This window comes from Xenopus laevis, chromosome 3S (genome assembly GCF_017654675.1).
Source record: "Xenopus laevis strain J_2021 chromosome 3S, Xenopus_laevis_v10.1, whole genome shotgun sequence".
Lineage (NCBI taxonomy): Eukaryota > Metazoa > Chordata > Amphibia > Anura > Pipidae > Xenopus > Xenopus laevis.
Genome location: NC_054376.1, coordinates 108,792,217 through 108,817,726, shown reverse-complemented (window position 1 = coordinate 108,817,726; position 25,510 = coordinate 108,792,217). Strand labels below are relative to the sequence as shown.

Below are 25,510 nucleotides of genomic sequence, written 5' to 3'. Positions count from 1 at the left end.
TTCAGGACAAGCAAGATACATTTAGTCTTAACTTTGATGTGTTTTGCAGATTGAACCCGAAAAATATATCTGGCCTTTTGCCAAGGTAAGTTGTTGCCTTATGTTTCTGAACTTTGGCATGTGAATAGTGTGTGTTGGTCCCATGAGTTGAGTTATGGCATGCTGTAAATTACTGTGGTGCCACAGCCAGTCCATTTATTACAGGTGCTACTGTAGGGTAAATTAGAAATCTGAGATTTATTCTCACTGTTTCTCAGCATCGTTCATAAAACATTTTGTGAAAGAGCTGGACAGGGCTAAAGGGGACCTTGAAGCTCCTGCAGTAAAAATGTCTCATAATGCTGAGAAATCAGTGCATTGCAGTTATCCGCTAATCCCAAAAATGTCTGCGCTTGTTGGTTTACAGTGTAACTGGTATAACATGTTGATTAATTCTTTTTCATTGGTATTATTATTTTATAATTACGTCGGGGGAATGAATAATAGGAATTTTTTTCTTCTCACACTTGAGATTCATTTAGAGATTAGAATCTGGGGATTGTGATGGCCATGTTTGCATGTTTCTGAATAAAGCTGGCCATACACATTCCAGTAATATTGGTTGTTGGTACATGTATGTCGCCTCTCCGATCTTGACAATTATCCATATACAGGTATGAGATCCATTATCTGGAAAACCATTATCCAGAAAGCTACGAATTATGGAAAGCCCATCTCCCATAGACTCAATTTTATCAAAACAATCACATTTTTTATAATGATTTCCCTTTTCTCTTTAATAATAAAACAGTACCTTGTACTTGATCCCAACTAAGATATAATTAATCCTTTTTGGAAGCAAAACCAGCCTATTGGGTTTATTTAATGTTTACATGATTTTCTAGTAGACTTAAAGGAGAACTAAACCCCCCACGGTGAAAAGTCTCCACTGGTCCCCCTTCCTGCCTCCTGCTAAGTGTTTGCCCAGAATTGTGTCCCCTGTCGGAGTTCTGAGTCAGATAGCAAACCTGATTGGCCCATGTATGCTACAAATTCCAATAATACACAAGGAAAACTTTTAACAGAGCAAGTTTTGGAGGAGGTAAGATCCCCACCTTAGCAAAGATATGATATATAAACGTCATGATGATCGTATCCTGTTAAATAATTCAAATCAATTCTTAATTCTATATTTCTAACTTAGAATCGAGGGAAGATTGTTGTATTGTGAGTGCTCAAATAGTTCTGGATTAAGAACAAATAAAATGGAAACATAGAAGAGTTTTCATTGATAACCATCTCATGCTGAAGGTGAAGTTAAAAGGCATGTAAAGCCAAAAAATAAAATCCCATTTTTACTTTCTTTAATGAAAAAGAAACCTATCTCCAATATACTTTAATTAAAAAATGTGTACCATTTTTATAAGAAACCTGAGTGTTATGCAGTGAAATTCTCCCTTCATTTACTGCTGTGGATAGGAATTGTCAGACGGTCCCTAACTGCTGAGCAGGGAAACAATCATACTTATGAACAGCAGGGGGAGCCCCGCCTTACTTCCCAGCCATGCAGAACTCAAGCAGCTTTGTTTGACGATCCCTAAGCAGCCCAGACCACACTGAGCATGTGCACAGTCTTAGTCTTGCAAATATGTTTAATAAAGTTACAAGATGGTGACCCCCTGTAGCCAACTTTGAAATTGAATTCAATTGTTGAATTGTTTGATTAGGCTTGTGGTGCAGTAATTTCATGTTTATATTTAGTATACAAAATACAGCATTTCTAGCCTTATTCTATTTTAGACTTTACATGCCCTTTAAGAGGAGGGAGTCTTGCAGTTCTAGTTGGACTTTGCGCATTCTATTTCAATGTCCATTCAGGTGAAGGACATTTCTGTGATTGCTATTATTTAACTTTAGGGTAGGACTACACAGACATTTTCAGCGCGATCCGACGCGCTGTGACAAAACGCATGCAAGAAATCGCATGCGACGGAAATAAGGTAAGAGATAGAAATGGTGGATGAAGTTGCAGCGTTGATCCGACGCGACATGACTGTCGGATGCAGATGCAGCGTGCAGCAGCGCGTCAGATCGCACCGAAAACGTCCGTGTAGTCTTACCCTTAGGGTAGAACTAGATGATCGTTTTCCACGCGATTCTGCTGGATCCAATGCGATTTCGCCAAAACGCAGGCGTCAAGTCGGATGCGATGGAAAAATAAGGTAAGCTATAGCCGTAGGATGGTGTTGTATCGTTGTTCCGACGTAACACGACTGTCAGATGCAGACGCAATGTGCAGCGACTGCACCCGACAGTCGTGTCGCGTCGGATCAGCGCTGCAACACCATCCGGCATTTGTATTTCAGTATCGCGTGGAAAGCGATTGTCTAGTTCTACCCTATAGTGCACTGAGAGTGGCTTGAAAGTGCTTGGAGAGTGCTCAGAGTTCCTGTTTGACATACAGTATGTGATTTCGAGAACTAATATTCCTACAGTTTAATATCCAGAAAAAATTGTATTTAGTGGGAGCACTTACCAGACGCTGGACTCAAACGTGCTGCACACCCAGCCGCCATCCCATGCGGTCAAATAGATTCCAAGGACAAGAAGAAAAAACAGCGGAGCACCGTAGGAGTCCAGTAAAAGTATTAAAAAATGAAAATTTTATTTAATAAACATGTAAAAGCAGATTACAGCAGCAGTGAACCCTGGCTGCCCGCTTAACGCGTTTCATGGCGTCCTGCCACTTCATCACTTCGTCCTGCCACTTCTAATGAAGTGGCAGGACGCCACGAAACGCGTTAAGCGGGCAGCCAGGGTTCACTGCTGCTGTAATCATGCTTTTACATGTTTATTAAATAAAATTTTCATTTTTTAATACTTTTACTGGACTCCTACGGTGCTCCGCTGTTTTTTCTTCTTGTCCTTGGAATCTACAGTTTAATATAAAATTTATATTTCATTGCCATACTGATTGTTTTTATTTGACTACCTGGGTACTTTTCACATGGCATGCAATACAACCATTGAGAACCAAAAAAAAGGGTTTAAATTAGAATATCAAGCATTTCCATGTTGTAATGTGTTGCAATACTTACTATATGGATGAACTTTCTCAACCCCAAGTCAGTTTGGACAGAAACCACATTTTAAGCCCCTGTCACCCACTTCTTCTTTCACCGTATCTATGATTATTTCATCATAAGTTTACCACAAGCAGTTACATAACCAGACAATGATATATTTTTACTGATGGGTTTCCATCTTACTGTACCAGTGGGTTTAAATAGAGCTTTGGCTAAAAAGGTTACACTATCTCCTCTAAACCTGAATGATAACACACATCTAGTTGCTTCTGTAAGATTAAATTACCTTCACGGGTATGATGTTGACAGAATTATTAATATCCAAGACTTAATATTTGCTAAAACCACCTTTGGAAATAATATCTCAAATCAAGCATTTTCTCTAGTCATTCTGCATCTCTCTACTGACAGTTTGGACCCCTCTTCTTTTGCAAACAGTTCTCTCAGGTTTAAAGGCTTCCTCCTCCCAGTTGCAGTTTTCCACAAGCACTCGGCTGGATTTAGGTCTAGACTCATTGCTTTCCTCTTCAAAATGCAACTAGCACCTCATTATCGATTTGCAATTTTACATTCCAAACACAAAGGTGTTTAGTGAAACCACTTGATTTATGTTTTGGCAATAGAAATCGCTCCGTAGAGACACAGGTCTAAAGTAAAGTCATTCATTTCAAGGCCTTGCCATTATATTGTGTTCATAATCTATAAATGATTACTGTCCTATAAAATCTTCTATTGAGATTGTAAAAAGAAGTAATACAGGGAAATTATTACATACAATGACATGTATATGACAAAGCATTATTGTGCATATTTTTTCTCAAATTTAGCTTTTCCAATAAGTCATTGTATAAATTCAGTGATTAATATTTGATTAATATTTATTTATCTGGACTGGGAGACACTCACCCAGATCATGTAAATTACAGGTATGCAGTCATTTTTGGGCCATTGTAATCCTGCGTTACCTTTTGTTTTTAAAGGACCAGTAACATCAAAATTTCTTTAAAAAAAAAATGTGTTGGTATACCACGAAAAAAAACCACCAACACAACCTGTATTAAAGGGATACTGTCATGGGAAAAAAAAAATTTTTCAAAATGAATCAGTTAATAGTGCTGCTCCAGCAGAATTCTGCACTGAAATCCATTTCTCAAAAGAGCAAAAATATTTTTTTATATTCAATTTTGAAATCTGACATGGGGCTAGACATATTGTCAATTTCCCAGCTGCCCCCAGTCATGTGACTTGTGCTCTGATAAACTTCAATCACTCTTTACTGCTGTACTGAAAGTTGGAGTGTTATCACCCCCTCCCTTCCCCCCCCAGCAGCCAAACAAAAGAACATGGGAAGGTAACCAGATAGCAGCTCCCTAACACAAGATAACAGCTGCCTGGTAGATCTAAGAACAGCACTCAATAGTAAAAACCCATGTCTCACCGAGACACATTCAGTTACATTTAGAAGCAAAAACAGCAGCCTGCCAGAAAGCATTTCTCTCCTAAAGTGCAGGCACAAGTCACATGACCAGGGGCAGCTGGGAAATTGACAAAATGTCTAGCCCCATGTCAGATTTCAAAATTGAATATAAAAAAATCTGTTTGCTCTTTTGAGAAATGGATTTCAGTGCAGAATTCTGCTGGAGTAGCACTCTTAACTGATGCATTTTTAAAAAAAACATGTTTTCACAAAGTCTTTATTAAGAAATAACTTACCGAAACTCCGATTGCGCTCCTCTTCAGAAAGCGATCGTGTGATCCATCGTGCGGTGATCGATTTTTCCTCCCTGCCTTCCTTATAGGAGATAGCCAGGGAGGAGAAATCGAGCGCCGCACAATGGATTGTCGCTGTGTCGCCTTTTCTAAAGAGGAGCGCAAGCGGAGGTTCAGTAAGTTATTTCCTAATAAAGACTTTGCGATTTGAAAATTTCATTTGTCTTCGTGGGTTTTTTTTCCGATGTATTTTAACGAATTTTTTAAAATTTTAAAAAATGTTGACGTTACTGGTCTTTTAATGTGTCAGAATGGGGTAACCACAATTATAGAAAATAAGGAGAGAGGGGAATGTAAAGAGTTCAGTGAAAGTAATTGCTTGCATCTATGCCTGAGCCATAGAGACAGGGCAGGCAATATATGATTGACAGCTGGATTTTTAAATACAATTATAATAGGCATGGATGCTTTAATAAAAAAAACAATTAGGGTTTCATGTTTAATTTTAAAAGGACTTTTATTAAATTGCTTTTCATGTTTGGTTGACAGGTCCCCTTTAAGTCTACTAAGAAACCACTTACACATGAAATAAACCCAATAGGATTATTTTGCCACCAATATGGATTCATGCAGCTTAGTTACCCTCAAGTACAAGCTACTGTTTTATTATTACAGAGAGAAGGGGTATAATTATTTTAAATATTTGCTTAAAATTGTCTGAGCTTTCTGGATAATGAGTTTTCCAGATGAGGGAAGCCATAGTTTGGCTGCTATGGAATTATAACAAGCAGTAACATTTTTGTTATCATTATGAAGGCTGGAAGAAATTTCGAGGTATGGCCAAGATTGGTCCTAGCCAAGAGATCCTGGCTTTGCTGATTGTTCTGTGAGCCAAGAATGAATGTAGGAGAGTGAATGTTAAGTAATTACAGCCTTGTCACTGGGACAAAACCACAGCCTGTCAAAAAAAAAAAAAAGGTTCCATTAGATTGTGGTCAGTGAGAGATCAGGTTTTTCTCCTGTGGCTTAACTTGTTAACACTTTTTCTATCACTGGCTCGGATCCACTTTTGGACAAGGCTAATTAAGCAGGCTGAAAGAATGAGCGCTATGTTTATCGGGGATTACTCTCTGTGATATCATGTGAGCACATCCTTGTGTAAAGTCACAAAGAGAACTCTGCAAGTGGAATGACACAGTTTGTACCAAAGGAAAACCTACTGGTGCAGGGCAAATTATTATTATTACAAAATATATGGGGGGATGTAATAGAAGTCGCAAAGAGCAAAGCCGTTTGCACAAATAAGAATAAAAATTCTCATTTCGCAATGTAATACTCTGCCTTAAAGGAAAACTATACCCCCAAAATGAACACTTAAGCAACAGATAGTTCATATCATATTAAGTGGCATATTAAACAATCTTACCAAACTGGAATATATATTTAAGTAAATATTGCCCTTTTACATCTCTTGCCTTGAGCCACCATTTTGTGATGGTCTGTGTGCTGCCTCAGAGATCACCTGACCATAAATACTACAACTCTAACTGTAACAGGAAGAAGTGTGGAAGCAAAAGACACAACTCTGTCTGTTAATTGGCTCATGTGACCTAACATGTATGGTTTGTTGGTATGTTTGTGAGTACAGTGAATCCTACGATCCCAGGGGGCTGCCCTTATTTTTTAAAATGGCAATTTTCTATTTAGGATTATCCAATGGCACATACTACTAGAAAAGTATATTATTATGAAAATGGTTTATTTACATGCAGCAGGATTTTACATATGAGCTGTTTTATGCAATATCTTTTTATAGAGACCTACATTGTTTGGGGGGTATAGTTTTCCTTTAAACTGTTATTGCATTGCGGATTTTAATTGCGTATTGCCCACTTTTAAAGGTGGCCATAGACGAAAAGATCCGCTCGTTTGGCGACATCGCCAAACGAGCCGATCTTTCCCCGATATGCCACTAACGGGCATGGTTATAACGGGTGTAATCTGAACGTTCGGCCCTATGTCCAAACGATCAGATTACGATTAGAGGGCAATGGGCTCCGGCGCGATCAGTCGGGACAAAATCAAACCTGTCTGAACGACCGATCTCCGCCGGACGAAAAATGTCGGGACTCTCCTCACACGGTCCGAAAATCTTACGAATCCTCGATTCGTACCATCGGATCTTTGCGTCTATGACCACCTTAAGAAGTGCTTGAAGGTGTCGTAATCTTTTGGAGCAAACATAATGACTTTTTCAGTAAGAAGTTTTATTACATTCACTGCGCACTGACGCAAACTATAAAATGAGCAAAACATTCTTCCACTGTCGGTAGTGGTTGTTAAGCTGTTTCCTGGTTCGCAAAAGCTTTATTAAACTCCCACAAAGCAAAATGTGTTCGTGCAAAGGCATAACTTTTCGCATTGCGAATATTTTTTCCGTTAGCAACTTTTATTACATTCCCCCAATAATGTTCTAATTGTGATTATAAATGTCATCTGCCTGTTGTCATATAAAACTAACATGTATAATACAGGTATGGGATCCATTATCCAGAAAGTTCTGAATTACAGAATGGCCATCTCCCATGGACTCCATTATAATGAAATAATCCACATTTTTAAAAATGATTTCTTTTTTCTCTATAATAATAAAACAGTAGCTTGTACTTGATCCAAATTAAGATATAATTAATTCTTATTGGAAGCAAAACCAGCCTATTGGGTTTATTTAATGTTTACATGATTTTCTAGTAGACTTAAGGTGTTAAGATTCAAATTACGCAAAGATCCATTATCTGGAAAATCCCTGGTCCCGAGTATGCTGGATAACAGGTCCCATATCTTTACCTATTTTAAAAAGAAAGACTTTATCTTTGTAGAAATGTGTTATGCAGGGGGGAGAGATTTGACTTTGCTCTGTTGCTTCCCACTGTGATTTGCCATAGATTTTCTCACCTTCTGACCAATATGTGTGGCATTCAAATGAAAATCCATTCCATAAGCTTGCTTGAAAAGAGCAAATACAAAATCACATATCTGATAATACTTTGGGATATGTAGACACTTGGGGGCATATTTATCAAGGGTCGAATTTGTAATTGAAAAAACTTCGAAATTCGAATTCAAAAAGAAAACAAACCAAAATTAAGCCAAAGTTTTTTTTTTGGGTCGAATAGGTCCGTATTCGGGCCAAATTTGAATCGTTCGAATCGATTGGTGACCAGACCCTCAAAAATTGGGGTATTCTATTCTGAATAAAATAAATATTATATTCAAACTTTTTGTTACATTAATTCTGTTGTCAATCTTTGTTGGGAAGATCTGCTCATTTTACATTAGGATGGTATAGAAATGTGGACAGCAGTCAATACATGATGATCCAGTTTCTGAAGTTGTTAAGGGAGTCCCTCAATGGGTTTTCCTAGTAAAAAGGTAACAATGTCTAGTTGAGTGTTACCATGTTCCAGACGCTCTAATAACGCTCTAGTAACGCTCCAGTAACATCTGTATATGGGGGCAGTCCCAGAATATATGGTATAAGTGCCAGTTGGAGCATGGCATCTCCAGCATAACTGTGAGATACTGTAGGGAAAATCTTATACAAGTCTAAGAGGGGTAAGATACCAAAACATTAATACTTATTAATTAATTAATATATATATTCTTTTTGTTTTACACAGGTAACACTTTTTTTAGAATTAGACCAAATATCTAAAGTCTGCCATTGAGATTTCATACCCAAAATCTGTTTTGAGGTAACCTTTAGTGATGGGCGAATTTGGGCTGTTTTGCTTTGTCGAAAAATTGGTGAATTTGCAAAACGGCGAAAAATTTGCAAAACTGTGCCAGCGTCTCGTTTTTGATGTTGGCGTCCGTTTTTTTGGACACCGGCGCACATTCACTGGCGAAAATGCAGTCCATTTTTTTTCAGGCCAGCAAATTTTCGCGGCGACAAATCGCGGGGAATTCACCGTAAATTCAAGCCTGGTGAATAAGTTCGCCCATCACAAGTAACCTTGTAATGCTAAAGATGTAAATGGGGTGGGCGGCTTTTCCTTGAAAGCTCTGATGAAGGTGTCTATAAAATGCCACAGGGGTATATTTATCAAAGAGTGAAGTTAATAGTGAAGTTCCGCCACTAGAGTGAAATTCCGCCACTCTCCATTCATTGCTATGGGATTTTTATAGGCGTATTTATCTTTCACTTCACCCATTGATAAATACGCCTTTCAAAATCCCATAGAAATGAATTGAGAGCTGCGGAATTTCACTCTAGTGGCGGAACTTCACTCTTTGATAAATTTACCCCTTAGTTGGAAGTTCATTTATCATGGTATGGATGCATCCAAGGCCAAGGCTTTGATTCTCATTTAGTCTAGTGAAGCAGTGTCATTAAGGAGGTACTTAATACATCAGAAACCTTAGATAAAAAAGTTGGTTTTCCTAGCTTATGTATTGGCTGCATTATTGCTTCTTCAAAAGTATAATAATATTGTAAAGGTCTGTGGTTGCCTTGGACTGGTACAGAACCCCAAAACATAGTTATATGCAGCATTTGTACCCTACTTCTTTTTTAAGCTTTAGTTTTCCTTTAAGCCTGAGAAAAATTAGGTTTAGTAAGTCGCCGGCTACATGATAGGGTTGTTCTATACAGTATACATACCGCTAAAGAGTTACATTTGCTTATTTATAAGAATGCGTTTTTCATCTGTAAAGGGTCAATCACTAATTTTCTTGTTTAATTAAGACTAACTTGTATATGAGTGTTCGTGTCGGTTTAAGAGCTCAGCTCGTAAATCAATTCTCCATCCTGGGCCTTTAGTTTGAATTCCACATTCATCCCCTTGTGACCTTGGCCAAGTCACTTGATTCATTCACATTGATGCTATAATGTGCTTAGGCCTGGGGGGGGGAAGCTGTCGAACATTAAATACTTATTATTGTTATTTTTTTTTTTTCTTGGGTTGTAAACTGTGTGTGTGCAACATACTATGACAGGAATGATTAATTATTTCTGTATAAGAGCTAATTAACTGCAGAAACCTCTGTCTTTGCATACAGTATATTATTTATAGCCTATTTGTTTTTTTGTTTAGCTGAACTTATAAAATGTTTTTCAGTTCTGGTGTTTGTCACGTGTCCCGCGCATTCCAGATTGTTTCCCAGGCAGTCTGCTCTGCAGATGTTTGTGGGTTATCCAGATAAGAGTACACATTATACACATGGGGAGAGAATTGTAATAACGTGTGTGCACACAGTTCTGCTTAGCCCACTGATAGCAAGGGTACATGCGGGAAGCTTGCACACTTTGTCATACATTTCTAATTAAATGTGATTTGGAGCAATCTGCACATGTGCAGCACAGAATATTTGGCTCCAGGAAGAGGTTGTGTGCACGTGTGTGATGTCACTTCCGCTGACGTCATTTCCGCTGACATCACTTCCGCTGACATCACTTCCACTGACATCACTTCCGCTGACATCACTTCCGCTGACATCCAGACTGAGGTTTACAAACGGAGGAGCCCCTAGGCCATCTCCGATCATCGTTCCCCCGAATGCATCTCCCTCTCTGTCTTTGTCCCCTTCCGCCTCAGCGTCTCTCTTCCCTTACCCTCCCCTCCCGCGTTGTCCTCCCCTTCAGCGTCTTCCTCTCCGTGTCCTTGTGCCTGCATGTATATTTGCATATTAGAGGTGTGCGCATATACGTGCAGGCACATAGAGACAGGGAGGACGACACAGAGGTGATGCGGAAGAGGAGCAACTTACTTGAATGCAGCTGGGTGGCATGCCACCCCTGAATTTCTGCCACCCTAGGCCGGGCCTTTGTGGTCATGCCACAAATCTGGGCCTGCTGATATCACTTCCACTGACATCACTTCCGCTGACATCACTTCCGGGCCTCAAATTTTTTTGGGGGGTACACTGGCAGGTCCCCCCATTATCACCATTAAAAGGTTGACCGTTCTGTAGTAGAAGTGGGACATGGGTTCCTATCCCCAATCAATCTGTAGCAAAGAGGTAGCGGTTGAAAATCCAAACCTGAGAACAAAAGTAGTCCTCCTCCAGCTCTGTTAATCAGCTGGCTTCAGCTTCATGGTTTTAGGAGTCAGAACCAGCAGTGCAGATAGATACTGCTTTCAAGCAGGTGCTGTAAGCCAAGCTGTGGTCCACTGTGCATTACTTCTGGTCAGGTAATGATGTGGCCAAAGATGACAGCTGGTCTCTTATGAAATTCACACTCTGAATCTTATGAAACAAATTCAAGTGGAGAGGTTAGTCTGACAAATCTTTCTCCAGTCTTAAGCTGGCCATAGATGCAAAGACTTTCCCATCTCCCGACCCGCCACTAACCATTCAGATCAAAGTCTTACCAGTCAGATTAGTTAAAGAACAGATCAGCAATGTTCTGCCCCTGACAGCAATCGTACGATATCTATGTCCAACCAAAGCTGGTGACAGTCTCCCACTGAAAATCGTACGATCGGCAATACACGCAGAGATATTATCGGCAGCCGATAATAACCTGTCCGATCGACCAAACGACCGATCTCCGCCGGACGAAAAATGTCGGGACTCTCCACACACTGTTCGAAAATCGTACGAATCCTCGATTCGTACGATCAGATCTTTGCGTCTATGGCCAGCTTTATTCTGGCTTAATATCACCACTCGTGTGAGTTCTCGATTGGGTCTAGATCTGGCTGTTGGAGTGTAATTTATTCTAAACCCCTAACTATTTAAGCCATGATGATAGTTTTCCAAATGTGGAATTTCTAAATAAATCCAGACAGAATGCAGAGGAACAGGAGCTTTACATTGGAAAAACTTTATCTCTCATAGTTCTGTTTATTTAGTGGTGTGGGTGAGGGCTCAGATACGTTGGGTGGCTTTATCCGTGGGGTATGCACCGAAGGCAAGTGAAATTCCTAAACAAAGACTTTATTCAGCTCAGAATATTCATTCCAGTAACACCTTTCAAAGCCTGATTGATAGACGCCTGTAGCAATCATTTCTATAGTCCGGTTGTTAGATTTGCATGCTATAAGCAGTAGCACTTAACGGCTATTTCATCTGAAATGTTTATCTGAAAACAGCATAGGGCCCCGTCTAGCAAAGCTGTTTTCTTTCCTCTTAATTAATATGGCATTTTAGCCAAGGCCAGTTTTACAGGCATTTGCGCTATTCCCTTCATTCTGCTAACCTGCACTTCACCACTTTAATTGTGCAGTAATCTCGGAACAAGTAAAATCTTCTTACTGTAATTGGCCTGGGATGGGCAGATCAGTGTTTAAATCAGCAGGTATTGATTATGCGGCTCATCTGTATTCAAAGCGAAGCCTTCTCATTGTAGCTTGGAAAGGTTGGGTGCTTTTATTTGTTTCATGGGAAGCAAAAAAACTGGCATCTCTGTCACCAAATAACGTTTAACAATAGATTGCTTTACAGTAAATAGCCTGTCTGTCTAAACCAACCATGTTAGTAAGTAACAAAAGCATCTTAAATATATCATATAGTTTATACTCCTTTGTTTTCCAGAATGCCCCTCTTTCAAGAGTTACACCGTAATTTTCCTGTAATTCTTAATATCACCTACAGGCTTTTAATACTGTTGTACTGTACATGGCAATAGTCTTCTTCATAAGGGTTTCTTTGTTTTTCTTAAACACAACATTCCAAAACATGTAACCTTAAAGGGCAAGTAAAGGCAAAAAAATAAAATCCCATTGCCCTGCAGAACTCAAGCAGCTTTGTTTATGACGATCCCTAAGCAGCCCAGACTACACTGAGCATGTGCACAGTCTTAGTCTTGCAAAGATGTATAACAAAATTACAAGATGGCAAACACATTTATTAAAGGGATACTGTCATGGGAAAAAAAAATTTTTTCAAAATGAATCAGTTAATAGTGCTGCTCCAGCAGAATTCTGCACTGAAATCCATTTCTCAAAAGAGCAAACAGATTTTTTTATATTCAATTTTGAAATCTGACATGGGGCTAGACATTTTGTCAATTTCCCAGCTGCCCCATGTCATGTGACTTGTACTCTGATAAACTTCAATCACTCTTTACTGCTGTACTGCAAGTTGGAGGGATATCACCCCCCTCCCTTTTTCCCCCCAGCAGCCAAACAAAAGAACAATGGGAAGGTAACCAGATAACAGCTCCCTACCACAAGATAACAGCTGCCTGGTAGATCTAAGAACAACACTCAATCGTAAAAACCCATGTCCCACTGAGACTCCTTTAGTTACATTGAGAAGGAGAAACAGCAGCCTGCCAAAAAGCATTACTCTCCTAAAGTGCAGGCACAAGTCACATGACATGGGGCAGCTGGGAAATTGACAAAATGTCTAGCCCCGTGTCAGATTTCAAAATTGAATATAAAAAAATCTGTTTGCTCTTTTGAGAAATGGATTTCAGTGCAGAATTCTGCTGGAGCAGCACTATTAACTGATTCATTTTGAAAAAAATTTTTTTTCCCATGACAGTATCCCTTTAAGCTTTGTACAGGTATGGGACCTGTTATCCAGAATGCTCCGGACCTGGGTTTCCATAATTTGGATCTTCATGGATTAAGTCTACTAGAAAATCATGTAAACATTAAATAAACCCAATAGGTGGGTTGTACTTCCAATAAGGATTAATTATGTCTTGGTTTGAATCAAGTACATGGTACTGTTTATTGCTAGAAAGAAAAAGGAAATCATTTAAAAAAAAAAATTGATTATTTGAATATAATGGAGTCGATGGGAGACTCCGTAATTCGCAGCTTTGTGGATAATGGGTTTCCGGATAACGGATCCCATACCTGTATTATACTTTATGCCGCCTGAACTGATTTGATGTTGTTATTTTATACCACCTCAAACCTCAAACGTTCATTTAATACAATGGGAAGAATTTTAGCGGCAAGTAAGTTCTGGCAGAAGTTCCTCTGAAAATAACCGTGTAAAAAAAAACGCAATGAATGAACGCTGCATCTTGAAGTGGCGGCTTAATTCTATCTTGCATTTTTACAGTGAGGTCCATAACCACTGGAAATGCATACTGCACTTCATAAATACTTTCTTTTTTACGCAGCAATGTCTGCCGATGTTTGGTACCATTTTTTACACAGTGTGATAAATAGGCCCGTAAGCGTAATCAAGTGGTGCCCCCATGTTTATTCAGCGGAGATGCAATGTATGATTATTATTATGAACATATATTTATAAAACCCCAAGAAATGCCACAGAGCTAAAATGGGTTTATACATGGAACTTTATAGATTACATACAAAAGATGACCAATAACCCATATAAACGGTAGAGAAAGCCCTGGCCAAAAGAGCTTGCAATCTAAAAATCAGTTGCATATCTTGCAGTTGCTTTAAATTTGCCCTGCACATCTGATGTTGGTAACACACATTGTTCCCACACTCACATGACTGGGGGCAGCTGGGAAACTGACAGTATGTCTATCCCCATGTCAGATTTCAAAATTAAATATATAAAAATCTGTTTGCTCTTTTGAAAAACAGATTTCAGGGCAGAAGTCTGCTGGAGCAGCACTATTAACTGATGCATTTTGAAAAAAACATGGTTTCCCACGACAGTATCCCTTTAAGATATTTGTTCCCTACTAATACCATGTTCAGACATTTTTATTTTTCATACAATGCCGTTTCTTTTAAATATTTGCAAGTAGTTTATTTCAGCGTGATTTGCGCTTGAGGAAAGCCCATAACTTTGGCTGCACATGTGAATCTATGGATTTATAGCTGCAGAATGAGAATTTAGATTTTAGGAGAAAAGTGCAGCGCTGACCAAACTTGAGTTATATTTTTTTAAATATTCCAGCATACAGTTCTGAAAGCAGAGCTGTTTTTGATTGGCAAGTAACAGCAATTTGATACATCATTTTTTTTTTGCCTCTTAGCTGGAATTGTGGATGAAAGGAATCTAAGAGACCTAGAAGGAAAGGATAGTTTAATGCACATCTGTTATCGATTACTCAGACTCTTCCATAGAGGCTCAACTTGTAATTACACGTTAGACTTTCCTTAAATCACATGAAGAGAACCATTTCATTGCGGTGGAAAGACGATTAAGTGCGACATTGCAGTTTTTTTTTTTAATATGTCATAAAAATGGGTTTGTTATTGTAGCTTTAATTTTGTACCGCTGCCGAAAAAGACAACGTGTTTTGTTTTCTTAATTGGAATGCGGAATACTTATAAGGAAGACCTTGAACGGCCATGGAAACGAGTTATGTAATTATGTCTAAATGCTCACCTGGCAGGGTGATTCAGATAATGACGCTCGAGGAAGGTTTAGCCTGTTTATTCGCACATCACACAAAGACTGGCACTTTAATGATGACTCCTACATCTGCATGGTCATGGAAACCGTTTTGTTTTTCTGTGTCACCTTTATGTTAGATCAGCTGGCACATATTCAATGCCGGCGCCTTTTAACCAGTTCTTCTTCCTTTGTTCGTTTGTGACACCTAATTAAGCAGTTATCATTCTTCGAAGCCAGAGGCAAAGCTAATGGGACGCATAGATGACCTAATGATTGCAAAGAATGTGATTTCTTTAGCGAATCTTCCCAAGCCATTTACACCTACACCCAGGGATATGCTGCTGTTTTTATGACTGACACGTCTCAAGTCTTTCCATGAGAAGAACATAAAGAATGTGTGGTATGCTACCAGAGACAGGCATCTGCCTACCAAATGGGCATTCAAGGGAAACAGCCTCCCTTGCTTTAAAAGATTGCTGCTCTGCTGTAGTGTGAAGACTGCAATTAAACCTGTAGCCAATGATGTGTCAACCCAACCCTAACCTAGCCCTGCAGCACTTGCACCTAACCCGGTGCGCTCCTTATTTATATACCGTCACCCACCCCATTGTGATTTTTGGTGCGAGTATATAAAAAGCCAACACGTGGAGGAGGAAGTGGGCACTAGAAAGTCACGGCCCCAAACCTGTGGGGCAGGCGAGTTCAGCCAGACTTCCATACAATATATAGTGGGTTCAGACTGAATTATAGCCGGCGTCCACCCTGCCTGCAAACATTGTGGAGGCAGGGTCGGACAGGGATGGCTAAACACCATGAAAAAACCTGGTGGGCCCAACCCTCATGGGCCCCCACCGGCCCAGACCTGCTCCCCCAGTTGCCCAGCTGTTTTACACGCATGCGAGCAGGGCGATTTAAGCGCATGCGCATGGGGCGTTTTACGCGCATGTTGCTGTGTTTTTTCTACTGATGCACCAAATCCAGGATTCAGTTCAGGATTTGGCCAGGAATCGGCCTTTTTCAGCAGGATTCGGATTCGGTTGAATCCTTGTGCCTGGCCGAACTGAATCTGAATCATAATTTGCATATGTAAATTAGGGGTGAGTAGGGAAATCACATGCCTTTTCGTCACAGAAGAATTTTTTCTACTTTTTCCTTTCCTGACCCTAATTTGCATATGTAAATTAGGATTCGGTCCAGTATTAGGCCGAATCTTTCACCAAGGATTTGGGGATTCGGCGAATCCCAAATAGTGGATTTGGTGTATCCCTAGTTTTTTCACGCATGTGCGCGGTCAGGAGGGCCCTTAGTTTTGCATCCCCAGTGGGCCCCCAAGGCTTGTCCGACCCTGCATGCAGGAGTCTGCTTGGACCCACCCGCCTAGCGGGCTTGCACATCACTAGTCCACACTGCAATCTTGCATACAAAACTACTGAAGTGGTTCCAATTTCTTTTAAAATCGTCAGACCGTTAAAAGTGCTGGCTTGCCTTTTAGTATGTTACAGAATGAGCAATTCTGGCAACTTTTTAATTGGTCTTCATTTGTTTTAGACTTTTTGAATTGTTAACCCTTTCCAGAATTTAAAAGGGGGTCACTGGCCCTGGAAGCCAAAAGCTATTGTTCTGTATGGCTGCAGTCTTTCTATTCAAACCCTTTCCTATTCATATACATAGTGTCTCATTCACACCACTGCTTGGATAATTTGGACCCTAGCAACTAAATAGCTACTAAAATTCCAAACTGGAGAGCTGCTGAACGAAAAGCAAATTATTTAAATAACCACATAATAAGCTTCGAAGCATCTTTTCTTTGTTCAGTTCTACTCCATTCACTTCAAACATCAGTTTGATTTCTTCATGTCTCTTCTACACATCACACAGCCAGTGTGGCCCTTCTTGAATTTCGGAATGTTAAAAGCATTTTGTTTTTCTCCTAACTTAATGGAGAGAAGCGGACGGACTGTATTGACACAGACCATTCTGACTTAAAATAATCAATCCTGCAGTAAAACTGTGGAAGCAAAAAACTTGAGTAATTCACCCAGTCTGCTTACTGTTTATCTGTTAACTACAGGTAAATGTAGCGTCTCTTTGGGTATCTCAGTCACTTTATAATACGAAGGTTTTATTTACAGACACATGTCAAGTCGATTAATCAGGTCAAGTCAGATTTGTTGTCATCTCGTCTGCATACAAAAGAAACACCAAATTACAATGTTTCCCCTTCCTGCCCCAAACCATACAGAACATATTAAACACCCACACAAAGATATACCATATACTGCAGTAGAACATACTATAATATACACTATACCGCAAAGAATAAGCAATTGCAGAGAACAACTATCAATTATTCAAAGTCCAATTCTCCATTGTATCTCGAAGATATATTATACTATTCAATGTATTTGTGCAAATGAAAGCCCTATCTGCTAGCCACCAGACTTCACTATAAAGTGCACGTCACTTTGCTTATTAATATATCCACAAAAAGATCTGCATAGTGTATTATTCTTTAGCATTAATATTTGGTACAACAAGAGCTTTCCATTAAGCTGGTCATAGACGCAAAGATTAGGTGCAAGTGTCTAGGGGGTGCCACACTTGCATCCCCATGGGGTCCCTCGTCTCTCCCCGTCCCCTATTGTTCCCCGCGACCCTACCTGCAGCCCCGTGTGGAAGTTATAAATAAAAAATGGCGAATACCAGGACTGTGCTTGTGCTCATTTTATAGATGGGACAGTGGTGGGCTCCACTCTGTGAGATTCTCCATCCTGCTCTCTAATGAACCCCCTCACTAGGCCTCCGGTAGAAGACACCCGTCGCGGTACAGAGAGAAAGTCTCCCCGGTGCCAGTCAGATGAGAAACTGTCAGCAGGGAGATGGAGCAGTTGGTAACTTGTCATGTTCTAACATCAGCTGATCTGTTCTTTTTTAACTAAGGGTTAGTGGCAGGTTGGGAGATCGGGACTTCCGATCGTTCGAATCTTTGTGTCTATGGCCGGCTTTAGTCTCCTTCCCAGAACCAAATAGCAAATTGCATACAGTATATTGTGCTCAAACTATAATATGTGTGCAAAATAAGCAAATACTCTTGCATAACCATCCCCATTTTACCTTCTTTTCCCATACACACCCCTTTTGTCTAATCTAAAAGGAATAGGACTAAAACTGTAACCTTAAATTACTATACAGGAGCCGAGTAACGTTTCAAGCTCACTGAAGATCGTTTGCCTCCGCAGGTCATTTCATGACATGAGCATATAGCTGACTTCTATGCAAAGTCCCAGAGGTGATAGTATAGTATATATACTTACCTCTTGTTCTGTCTAACTGAAGCAGCCCTGCTACCAACTTACAGTATATAAGTAGGAAATTTACTATCGGCAAATCTTGACATCTGGGGTTTTTCCAATAAACAATGGAGAGCTCCACCCAAGTAGATTTTCGTGTGTTGTCAAGATAAGAAGATTAATAACCAGTCACCTTATTGTTTTTGAGATTATAGATATAAGTTGTGATACTTAAATGGTAATTGTAATATTGTACAGGTATGGGACCTCTTGCCGAATGCTTGAGCCCTGGGGTTTTCCACATAGGGGATCTTTCCATAATCTGGATCGCTATACCTTAAGTCTATTAAAAATATTATTTAAACATGTATTAAACCCAGTAGAATTGTTTTGCCCAGTAGAATACATTATATCTTAGTTATGATCTAGTGCAAGGTATTTTTAGAAAAAGGGAAATCATTTTTAAAAATGTTAAGTATTTTATTAAAATGAAGTCTGGAGCAAATTCACTAACCTGCGGAGTTGCGCTAACGTAGCCTTCGACAGACTTTACCAGGCGAAGTTTTGCCAGGGCGCCGCTAATTCACTAAAATCCAAAGTTGCGCTCAGGGAGGCGAAAGGTAGCGAAGTTGCGCTAGCGTTAATTCGTCAAGCAAAGCAAAGTTACGCTAGCGATTCCTAATTTGCATATGGCGTTAAAGTACAATGGACGTATATGTAGCAGCAAATACATTACACTACACAAGCCTGGGAAAGCTTCATAAAATAAAATAGAGTTGTTATTTTGCCCTATACATGTGCCCACTGTATAGTTTAGGTGCCATATGTTAGGAAATGTAGGGGGGGAGGAGGGTACAGCCTATCACCCTTAAAAAAGGAAAAAGACGCCAGCGTTTTTTTGGGACTTAGAAAAAATTTCAACTTTTTTTTAAGCAATCCCTATCTACTCTATTGCACTTCGCCTGGTCTGCGGTGGCGAAGGCAAGTCTGGCGCAAGAGGTAACGTTCAGTAAAATGCCCAAGTTAGTAAATTAGCGTAGTTATGTCCCTTTGCCATAGCACAACTTCTTCTGGGTGCGAAGTAGCGCTAGAGTAGGTAGCGAATTTACGCACGTTAGTAAATTTGCGAAGTAACAAAATTACATCATGTTGGCGAATTTGCGCTAGCCACTATGCGCTTTAGTGAATTAGCCCCTATGGGCTATGGTGATCCCATAATTCGGAGCTTTCTGGGTGATGGGTTTCCATACCTGTATATGATTATTTATAACCAAAAATCGCTAGCGCAACTCCTGAATTAAGGGGAAGTACACCATGTCTTATTAGGGTAGAACTCCACGGTGCGGCTATAGACAACACGTCGCCATACAACGTGTCGGATGTTCTGAAGATACAGGAAATGAAGGAGAAATCGCAGGTAAGAACTCCATTTATCCGATTGTCAGATGAAAACACAGCGTTTTCATCCGACAATCGGATAAATGGAGTTCCTCCCGTATTCAGACACATTGTCTGCTGGGGGACTTGATTTTAAATGCACTACAAACTTGAAATGCTAATAGATAGTGGAGGAAAGGAATTATTCACAGCTGTATGTTAATGGTCTGGGGCTTAAAAGCTCCCTGCTTACTCACTAGAGCTCCTGAGTTAAGGGTAAGTGCACAATGGTCTTACTACTCTGTCACACTGTTTGCTGGGGGACTTGATTTTAAATGCACTTCATACATGCTCACAGATAGTGTAGGACTCATGTACAATGATGTGGCACGTATTCTTAGATGTTTTGGTCAAAGTGTGGTAATAACAACTCACTTTTTGTAATAATTATTTTTAAAGGCAAACTCGTGTGCTGACAATCTTCTTTTCATGATTATTTTTTTTAACCCCGCTAAAATGAAGACACGTTTGCAGAGTCTTGGGGGTGGGTGAGTTTCGCCAATCACCCCTGGTTGATGCCAGTTGTATCAGATATGTTGTGTGCCCAATGCCCAGTAGGATAATAGCTTCTTCCTTGTCATAACTGTGGGACACACTACAGAACTAGCATTTGTAACATGACAACTGTTTCATTCTCATGTCTGCCAATATAGAATTGATTATAAACTTTGAAGGAATATTTAGACAACATTAGTGAATTTTCGGTGAGCACAATCACATTTACTTGGGTCACTACTGGCTAATCCATTTGTTAAAACCCCTTGTTCTTTCTTCTCTGGTGCTGTCACTTTCTCTTACAGAAGGGATATGGAATGCCAGAGCAATAAACACTGGAACAGAAATAATCAAGCCGACATGGGTTTAAACATAGTTGTTTGTGTCTTGCTGGTTCTTTCAAATTAAAAAATGTTAAATATTTATAGTCGCTGCATTTATATAGAGTTCACAGCCCAACCCCCTAACATATTTTCCAGCCCAAGGCTCAAATTCCTCCAGTTTGTTTGGGGGACTCAGCTGGTGTGTTTATGCCTCTCCAAGCAAATATAAAAGAAAGCAAATTGGTCTCTATTATTTACACCCTGGTTGAGCATGCATGTTCCTTTTCACTACCTTATACATCAGTTTATTTAAATAAGGAGATGACTCTTTTATCCCCCCATACCATCTTTGACCCTGCATGAAACTCAGTGTATTGGAAACCTAAAAATATAACATGTTATATTGGAGTAATATGACCACATTTGTAATTCCGCTTTCACTCATTTCTGGTTTCCTCGATGTCAAAACAACGCCAGTGCATTGCTCCCCCTTTGCAGTGAGGTTGTGTTATAATATTGGTTGTGTAATAACGTCATGGAAATTCAAGGGGTCACAGTTATTGTTTTCCAATTATATTTAAGGTTTAAATTAATATTTTACACGTTATGTTTTGCTGGGTGTTTATGTAGGAAACAATGAACAATATAAATATAGGGATTATTCTACTATTTACCTTCTTTCTATGGTTCTTTCTATGCTAAAAATTTTTAGATTTTTACAGAACTTAAACCCATGTTTTATTTTGTACACTATACAGTAGTATATTTAATAATGGTTTATGCAAAAGGTTGACATAAGCCTTTTCTGTGCATGACAAGGGGAATTGATCAGTGCAAAGAAAAAATTCAGTTCTAAGCAGGAGTCTGTGATGGCTGCTATAAGATATCAAAATAAAACAATTGTGACTTCCTGACATTTTTCCCCCTATGATAATTTATTTTGCACATATAAATGAGAAACTGGGTTAATCGCATTTTCAGGCAAGTTGATAAATCGTGACTGACACAAAATCACAAAGCTTGCTTGAATGCTGCTTTTCACAGATTTGCGTGAAATTGTAGTCGTAATGAGGTCCCATGTGACTACACTTTTTTTCATGAGTCAGCCCCCTAGGGTGCAAGAAATGCATCTTTACAACTCATATTGTGCTGCTCCCTTTAATAAGACAGACATGTTGCTAGTATACAAGTAAAATATAGTGAAGAAATCTCAAATTATAAACTAAACATTTCCTGTCTGTTTAGGATAAAAGAAATGGATTCTAAAAAGAGAGCATGTTGCTGGCTCACATTTGTCCATCGGTTTGCGGACTTTTGTGCAGTGTGCCCAATTTTATATGGATATTCCTTAAAGGAGAACAAAACCCTTAATTGTAAAGACCTCTACCCTACATAGACCCCCTCCCTGCTCCCCCCCAGCCTAGTTGTGACCCCCAGTAAATGGCCCTACCTCTTTACTTACCCCTCGGTGTAGATTCTGTGGAGCGGAGTTCATGGGCACCATCTTCTTCTCTTCGGTAATCTTCGGGAATAGAGTGTCGTATTGGCGCATAACTAGTTGCAGCAATCTTCCGGTTCGCAACAAGTAAAATGCGCCCGAAAGTAACGGAAATCGCCAAATCACCGGAAAAAGACCCGAAGATTAACAAAGAGGAAAAAGATGGTGCCTGTGAACTCCGCTGCACAGAATCTGCGCCGAGGGGTACGTAAAGAGTTAGGGCCTTTTACTGGAGGTAACACCTAGGCTGGGGGGGAGCAGGGAGGGGGGTCTATGTAAGGTAGGGGGTATCAGTCTTTATAATTAAGGGTTTGCTTCTCCTTTAAGACTATGGAATGTATTTATAATCCAGTTGCCAGGGTTAAATCCCATTTATTATATAATTGATGATTGTCTTGTTGTACGTCCATGGAAGCCTGACCTCTGCATTTACAGCGTTTGTAGTGTTACATATATATTACCTGTTGAACTTTGCTTTACTTTAAGGAATAGTAATTTAGGAGACATAAAATGAGCCCCCATATTAATATGCCTATAAAAGTGCCTGTTATTTGTCATTCAAGAAACGTTCTACTTGATCACGTAATGTTACATATATAGATTACCAGGCGAACAGCTCATTCCTCTTTCAACTCACCCCTTTTTATATCAGGACAGACCAAAGGAAGGGCATGGGGGGGGGGTTGTCCCTTTATTTTGGAACAACCGTGACAGTGACTGAACCTGAAACCTACGGATCAAAATTTGGAAAAGGAAGAATCTATTCATTTCTATTTAGTGAGTCATTAGCGAAAGCTTCTTCTTGCAAATGCAGCGAATAATAAATCTCTGTATTGAAACATGGGGACAACATTCAGGTTAATGAGTTCCTAAACCTTTAATTTCTGGGGATGTGGCCTTTGTTCAGTTGACTAAAAGCCTGATGGATAGATCCTGATAGGATAAGAGGCTCTAATGGAAAGCCCTCTGGTGAGCAATTTGGATGTCTAGCAATTAAAGGAGACTGCATTAAATATGCATGGTTTTGATGGAATACATAGGCCTGGCATACAAAAATAAATATATTCACTGCTCGCATCCATTAAGCGTTTCTAGCGGGAACATCTGGTATGTGAGGCTGGGTAATGAACTGTTATGGGCAAATATTTGCAAGCACGTGGAAGAAATTAGCACAGGATAACCTGAGCACACATTATTTGGAATTCATCATATATTTATATCTGTATATTTAAATATATGTTTATGGGATCATACTCTATTTTGGATCTCCATACATTAAGGCTATAAAATCATGTAAACATTAAAGGATTGTTTTGCCTCCAATATGGATTTGTGAAGCTTAGTTACCATCAAGTACAAGCTTCTGTTTTATTACAGAGAAAAAGTGAAGCAGTCAAAAAATACAAATTGTTTACTGTGACATTACTGGTTTTTTTTTTTTTTAGCTTTCTGGTTAATGGATTTTGGATACTAGATCCCATACATATTGGGATCCTATGATTTGTTTGTCAATCAGCAGATCAAGACATACATTATGCAATATATTTTTATAGCTGCTACATGTAGTTTGCTGAACAGTTTCCATTCACCCCTATGGGGACACACTATATGATATAAACACTTGTTGCTTTCCACATTTGTAAAAAATAAAACCCATTTTATCCAGCTACAAGCAGCAGCTTCAAACGTATGTTTGTGGCATAAACCTTAGACTTATGTCACACAAGGAATTTTCTCCACCAGTGCCAATTTGCGCTAACTGACCTGGAAAAACACACTTGTATTTAAAGGGGAACTCGACAAAAACATAATTTAAAGGGAAAACATGTTTTTTTCAAAACACATCAGTTAATAGTGCTACTCCAGCAGAATTCTGCACTAAAATCCATTTCTCAAAAGAGCAAACAGATTTTTTTTATATTCAATTTTGAAATCTGACATGGGGCTAGACATTTTGTCAATTTCCCAGCTGCCCCTGTTCATGTTACTTGTGCCTGCACTTGAGGAGAGAAATGCTTTCTGGCAGGCTGCTGTTTTTCCTTCTCAATGTAACTGAATGTGTCTCAGTGAGACATGGGTTTTTACTATTGAGTGTTGTTCGATCTACCAGGCAGCTGTTATCTTGTGTTAGGGAGCTGTTATCTGGTTACTTTCCTATTGATCTTTTGTTTGCTGCTTGGGGGGAAAAGGGAGGGGTTGATATCAGTCCAACTTGCAGTACAGCAGTAAAGAGTGATTGAAGTTTATCAGTCACATAACTTGGGGCAGCTGGGAAATTGACAATATGTCTAGCCCCATGTCAGATTTCAAAATTGAATATAAAAAATCTGTTTGCTCTTTTGAGAAATGGATTTCAGTGCAGAATTTTGCTGGAGCTGCACTATAAACTGATTCATTTTGAAAAAAAAGTTTTTTCCCATGACAGTATCCCTTTAAGCTTTTTGAAAAGTAAATATAATTTCAAGCAACTTTGCAATGTACATCATTTAAAAAATATGCAGACTTTTCATGATTTTTAATGGTTTGGAACAATTCCCTAAGCCTAGCCCCCTGCTCTCCTGCTGATCTGTCTGACTACTTTGCTGAGCTGGCTGACTACTGTTACTTTGTATCAACAGCCATCTGTCCTTAGCCTCCATCCTCCAAACCCCACAATTCCCTGCACATGTGATTTCAATAAGGAACGGAACATCACAGTGCAATGCATTGTGGGTTATGTAGTTCCTGCATGTTGTCTGTAAGCCGTGGAGTAGTTGTTACAATTTGTAACATCAGTTTTAGTCCCTCCTTCCCTGCCAGGATTTCAAATGATGCAGAATGAGAAGAACTGTTAAACAGCTGGATTTCAGCATAGAAAATTGCATTTATTCATACTTTTTGAAGAAACAGGTAACTGTGATGGGTATATTAGGGGTTTCTGTGTTATGTGGGCATCTTTATCAAATTTTGGTTTGGAAGCAGGAGTTCCCCCTTTAATATTGACAGCCAGGGGGTGGGAGTAAAGTTTGCATTTGGTTATTTCAGCCATAATTCTGTATGTCTGTGTAATTATGTACCATTTGTTCCTATAGCTGATCTGTTGTAAAGTGCCAAACAATTGTATATTCAAACTCTGATTAATGTCCCTTAAAGAAAATTTAAATGCAGCAAGAAGTGCATCAAAAGAAATAAAAAGTCAAGAAAGTGATATATGCATATATAAAATACGGGCCTACTTTCTATAATTGATTTCAATATAATTCAATATCCTTTTGAAATACTATTTTTTATTATGGGCAAATGATTGACTCCATATGAAATATCCAGATATAAATCTGTTCAAATTACAGTAATGTTTTCATTTGTTTGCAGATACCCGGTGCATACAAACTACTTTATTGCTGGCAAAATAATCACAATAATTTG

The 25,510-nt window shown here is 39.3% G+C and overlaps 1 protein-coding gene across 3 annotated transcripts in view; it reads left to right on the top strand.

Annotated features, from left to right (window-relative positions):
• arhgap26.S (Rho GTPase activating protein 26 S homeolog) overlaps positions 1-25,510 on the top strand; it is a 318,698-nt gene that overhangs the window by 259,812 nt on the left and 33,376 nt on the right. The window contains exon 21 of one of the 3 annotated variants that reach the window (XM_041588729.1): positions 50-104. The exons of the other annotated variants lie outside the window; for them this stretch is intronic. Within the exon in view, the coding sequence (XP_041444663.1) occupies positions 50-89 (40 nt within the window). The 3' untranslated portion in view covers positions 90-104. Of the gene's footprint in view, positions 1-49; positions 105-25,510 lie in introns of those variants that run through there. 3 annotated transcript variants of the gene reach the window in all.